The sequence below is a fragment of the Vicia villosa genome, linkage group LG6 (assembly GCF_029867415.1).
Source record: "Vicia villosa cultivar HV-30 ecotype Madison, WI linkage group LG6, Vvil1.0, whole genome shotgun sequence".
Classification (NCBI taxonomy): domain Eukaryota; kingdom Viridiplantae; phylum Streptophyta; class Magnoliopsida; order Fabales; family Fabaceae; genus Vicia; species Vicia villosa.
In genome coordinates, this window is record NC_081185.1 from 123,040,180 (window position 1) to 123,045,907 (window position 5,728).

Consider the following 5,728-nt stretch of genomic DNA (forward strand, 5'->3'; position numbering starts at 1 on the left):
GAGTTTCGAGTGTGTATGTTTTCGAGGAGTCGTAAAAGACTTCCTGAAATGTCTCATCCTGTAAGAAATTAACCCCATCCCCAAAATAATACTCCAAACCCAGGAGAACCACCGGTCGGGTCGACCGTAGGCACTAAAGGAACTTCAATGTCTGTTTCAGAAAACCCTAATGTCATAAGCCAAATAACGACTTAGACTGTAACACAAAAAATTATGGTCTCATCACCACAAGTGTCTCCGAATTTCCATATTTAATTGGAATCAACTAGAAAAAACTTTCCATGAGCAGTTTTATATGGGACAATCTAAGATTAGTCTCAAGGAACTAACCAATGTAAGGCAGAAGGTTGTTGAAACCATATACAATTATCTTAAAAGATTCAGGACCCTAAAGTCAAGGTGTTTTATCCAAATGCCTGAACATGAGTTAGCCGAATCGGCAACAGGGGGTCTCGATTATTCCATTAGAAAGAAATTTAATACCCAATACTTAAGGGACATAACCTAATTCGTAGACAAAGTTCAACAAGTCAAGTTCCCGAAAGCCAAAAAGGCCATATCGAACAAGTATAATAAAAAAAGGAAATTGGCCTATGTCGAGATAGATGGGGTAGAAAATGTGTCTGACGTAGACCATGACTATGTCGAGGAGAGCGAGGTTAACATGGCAGAACTCAATCTAGGGCCTCCTTATGTGTGTAAACTACTAAAACCTTCGAACAGGAAAAATCCTGTTGAATCGGAAAAAATGAGAAAATTGTCACCAAAACGTACACATTCGATGTAACTGAGTGTGATGAAATATTCGATCTTATAGTGTATGATGGTCAGATTGTGATCCTTAAGGGGCTCAAGACCCCATCATTAGAGCAGAGAAAGAAAAAATAATTTTGTAAATTCCATAATTTTCTTGGTCATAAAACATCTCAATGTATTCTTTTTAGGGATCTGGTGCAAAACGCATTGAAGGATGGAAGGCTTAGGTTTTCTAATAAACAAAAATGTCGATCGGAGAAAGAAGCTGACCAAAAACATCACACTTGGGAGTAATCAAGAGAATTATGAGATACGTCATAGGTTCGATTGGCTGCGAAATTCTATCTTCTGCAACAGATAAAGTTGGAAGCTGTAAATTTCTCAGTTATACCGACTTAAACTGGTGTGAAGACAAAAGTGATAGTAAATCCACTACTAAATACACCTCTATGTATGGAGAAACATCAATCTTTTGGTGTTCTAATAAGGGACTATTTTGTGGCGCTCTCTTCTTGCGAGGCCGTGTACATTGCAATGTCTATGTGTGTGGGTCAAGTTGTATGGTTGATGAATTTAATGAAGGAGTTGTGCATCGAAGAGAATGAGGTTGTAACTTTGATGATAGACAATGTTTCAACTATAAACCTTGCTAAGAGTTTCATTGCACATGGGATAAGCAAGTATATAGAGATGATATTTCACTAATTGAGATAGCTTGTGAGTGAAGGAAAATAAAAGTTGGGGTATTGCAAAAATGAAGATAAAGTGATCAATTTGCTAACCAAAGAAGTAATAGTTGAAGTGTTCAAGAGATTTGAAGAAGCACGTGAGTATTGAAGACTTTGAGGACTTGAATTAAGGTGTTGTTTTTATGAAAAAGTGATAATTCAAAGTTGATAATTCAAGTTTTTTTTTTAATTGGTTTATGGTGCATTTCCGATGAAGAGAGTGGTTGATTTGTTTTATTGTGATATGTCTGAATTTTTATATCTGAACAGTGACAAAAGACATTTTTGAATTTCCATAAATTGAGAGGACTGCATGTAGTTCAGTGAACAAACCCATTTTGGCCATTGTGGTCAATGTGTGTTACAAAAGGGGGCTGTAATCCCTATTTCTGAAAAAGCTGAAACACTAGCAGTGGAAAAAGAAAGGGTAGCCCATGAGAAACAAAGTGACAAGCACATTAGAGTGACTACCGAAAGAGTAGGAGAATCTGGATTCAAATAACTGGACTTAATTATTTTGATTTACGTTGTTTTAATGTACCCACTTTTGTTACACTACTTTTTTATTCTCTCAAGTTTTATTTTAAGAACTGATCTCGTCTCGAAGTACCATTCATAGAAATCAATTAGCAAAGAAAGAATCAAATAAATAAATCAATACTGAAGTGAAGGAATTCCTCATTAAAACTAGAACCTATTAATATTTCTCTGATATATGTATACACGTACAAGGGCAATGCCCCGGGATGAGGTTTCTGAGAAGCCACTCATCCTTCTTGAATGTCATCATCACCTGCCTTAACAAATCTCCCTCTCACTCTCTTTCTCGTATCAGCCCTAGCCTTCCTTGACTCATATCGAATGTGCTTGTCAAACCTATCCAAAGTAATAAAATGTGACATTTCTCAAATTGATAATGTAAAACTTTGTCGAATTAACAAGACGTACCTTCGAGTTTTCTTCTTCTCTTTATATCGTAACATGGCATCCCCTCTATTCCTTACTTGCTCCTCCAAGTTACCCTTGCCATTTATGTTGCTCACATTTTCACTCCCACTCAAAAGATACTCCATAACTGGTACATTATCTGCACCACTGTATGTTATGGATTCAACTAATTTGGACTCAGTTGGTAACCCATCTCTAATTTTCTTGTTGCTTTCTACTTTCTTCTTCACATGGCTTGATGATGACTGATCCGAATGATTCTGCGAATTTTGCAAAGACAAACAACTTATCAATCACAGGTTCCCTATAGATAAACCAAGCATGATAGAATAAAAGCCAAATCATATGGAAACAGTGTTTATAATAATAGTATAGATATAATATGTTATCTAACACTTAATGGTGCAGTTGTTGTAGCTTTAAAGTTGAAATATAGGTACAACTAAAGTTGAAATTTTTCTATGAATCTTACGGCAATAAAATCTTGCCGACCTCTATTGTCCATCCCCATGTGAACTCTGTGCATTGAATCAAAAGCAATGTAGGCCCACAATTTTGTCTATATGTGTAGATATCATTGTCAAACTTATTAATCCACATCTACTCAACTTTCTTTTTCAAAATTGGTTTTTCAAAAAAAGAAAAATTCATGGTTTCATTACACAGTACATTAAACTCAAAGATGCACATAGTAAGAGATTGGATGTGCCAGAAAGTTTTCTACATGTTGTTAAATTGGCATGAATTGAAAAATAACTATCTTACATTTCTTGATAGAAAATCATCACCAAGTGTTGAATAATTCTTATTATGCACATCCTGCAATAATTTTGGAACTGATAAAGAAGTTACTTCTACACCATCATATGTCATATCTCTTGATTTCTGTAATTGAAAATCCCAGACCTGCACAAACAGAGACTAGTTATAGCATGTATCAGGATAGATACTAGTTGAACCAGTACACCGTAGAAAATTCAATTAATGCAGGGTGAAAAAATCAATGGCTTTAAATAGACCTAACTTAAGGTCAGGTAAAAATATTTTAAAAACATGTACTACAAGTACAAGGAAAACAGTAAAAACAAAAACATTTTCCAAGATCTCAACAGGGTTTTTACATTGAGAATGAAAACTCTTTCTTCATATGTTGGTTTTCTTCAATCAAGCAGTCACAGAAAAAGCTGCAAGTAAGATGGTTATCAAAATGATATTGTTTCTTGTTTATGGTGAGTCTTTGCTCATAGAGCATTATGATTTTCATGAGATTGAAGCAACCTTACCCTACATTACTCATATACTAAAGATTCAACACTTGATTTATTAACAGAAAAATCAAAATTATAATATTTGTTTACATGATTAAAAAGTTAATTAAAATGAGTTAACATAATCCAGAAACTAACAAACCTGAGGAGGCTGATACGTAGGGTTACGATTCCATAGAAGAACACCAGATTCATTTCCATAATCGTTACTACTTTTCTTAGCGCCGACGTCAAATTCAGGTGAAAAATTGAGCAAGGAAGTAAACGGAGTTTGCTGAAGCAACAACAAATCATCAACTTCATTACTACAATCACTGAATCTACAATCATTTTCACCATCCAAATTCCTCCTTCTCTTCGCAACTTCCGCCACTTGTTCATACAACTCATCTCTATTCTGAACAACCGGAACAACCGGACCTTCCAAATCCGCCACAAAAACGGAATCGTTCGGCTTCAAATCAAGCCCCAACGCAATGACAATCTCGTTAACGGAAGGACAACCGGTAAGACCTTCCAGACGGCGGCGGTTGTGGTTGTTGTGATGAGAAGAAGAAGAGGAGGAGTCACCGCCGTGAGCATCCCAATCGCAGCGGAGGCATTGAACTAGGTTATCGGTGAAGCAACGAACCGAAGCGGCGTCGTTTTTACAGTTTTGACAAATCTGAAAACGCACGTGCTTGAGTGCGAGTGCGTTAGCAGAGTGCACGTGCTGGTCGCAAACTAAGCAGAGTTTCGCGGAGTCTGGTTTGCAATATAGAACCGCGTTTCTTGTGTCGCAGTAGTCACAAGGAAACGACATCGTTTAAGATAATTTGATTCTGTTTGAAGTGTGAAGTTTGAAGAATTTGTGTATAATGAAGTGGTTTATTATTTATTAAGGAGAAGAGAATAGAATAGCATAGCACACATGATAATTGATAAGCATGAAGAAAGTGGATATGTAGTTAGGATGGAAGGTAGTACTGTACTAGTTAGTGTGAGGTGGGGACAAGTGAAAAGATATTTTGGTCACTTTTTGGATATGATTGATTTTGAGGTGTGAATCTTGCTTTGCTTGCATGTGCTTACTCTGTTTGTGTTAATATATCTTGCATCTTGCTACTAGTATGTACAGATTCCGTGCTGTCAGTTTTGTTTTGTTTGTTGGAGTGAGCGGTAGTGTGACAGTTTTTTGGAATTTGGGCTTTTTGGAGGTAGGTGGTTTTTGGTGTTTGGGCCGGTAGGAACTGTTTGGACAAGTGGTTGTTGTTTGAGGGATGCATGTTGGTGATTCATTCACATAGTTAGGTTTTTATGTCATTTTTTTAAGGGATTGATTGAATTTGATAGAGGATGGAATGAAGTAGGATTTTATTGTTTGAATCATTTAAAAAGGATGAAATAGAGTTGAATAAAGTGGTATAACTTTCATTACATTTTGTTTTTGGTAGCCCACAAGGTTTAGAGAGGCAAAGGTCTAATTACTACATAAGACAACTTTTGGCACAAAACATGTGAATTTTTTTCTTCGACCGGAAATCAGACGTGAGTGTTATCTCAACCATTCCAATAAATCTGATTATTGACTGCGTCTCAAGCCTTGCCACATGCGTTCAGTTACTACTCATGTATCAGATTTAAAGAGGAAACATGTCATTTCTCAGGTATTCAAATTCTTCCTCGTTCGAACTCTACATTTTACTCTTATACTGACTTGAGCGTTTGAGTGTTAACCTTGCAGGTCAACCCCCTCTCTACTACATTGGAAGCTCTGAACCACCACAACAAATTCTGAATATATAGTTTTCGATCAACTTTAGTTCTGACACAAAACATTAGCGAAGAATGTGAAATTACAATCATCGTTGCTATCAGTTTAGTTTTGATGATTTGTCAATTTGCGTGTATATGAATTATTTGATTTATTGTGTGTTTGTACTTTGTCCATTGTATGAATGTATTTGTATTGTTGTTGTAATTCATGTAAAATAATTTGTATTTGTTCACTTCGGCTATAACTAGATCTTGCTCCTTTGAGAACTTCTC

The 5,728-nt window shown here is 36.1% G+C and overlaps 1 protein-coding gene across 1 annotated transcript; it reads right to left on the reverse strand.

Moving 5' to 3' along the window:
• Window positions 1–2,145: 2,145 nt before the first annotated feature.
• On the reverse strand, window positions 2,146–4,763 carry LOC131612259 (zinc finger protein CONSTANS-LIKE 14-like). The gene is made up of 4 exons (XM_058884068.1): window positions 3,843–4,763; window positions 3,198–3,338; window positions 2,433–2,692; window positions 2,146–2,360 (listed from the first exon to the last, which is right to left on the reverse strand). The coding sequence occupies exons 1-4, from the start codon at window positions 4,500–4,502 to the stop codon at window positions 2,252–2,254; spliced, it is 1,170 nt and encodes a 389-aa protein (XP_058740051.1). The 5' UTR covers window positions 4,503–4,763; the 3' UTR covers window positions 2,146–2,251.
• Between the last annotated feature and the right edge of the window lie 965 nt (window positions 4,764–5,728).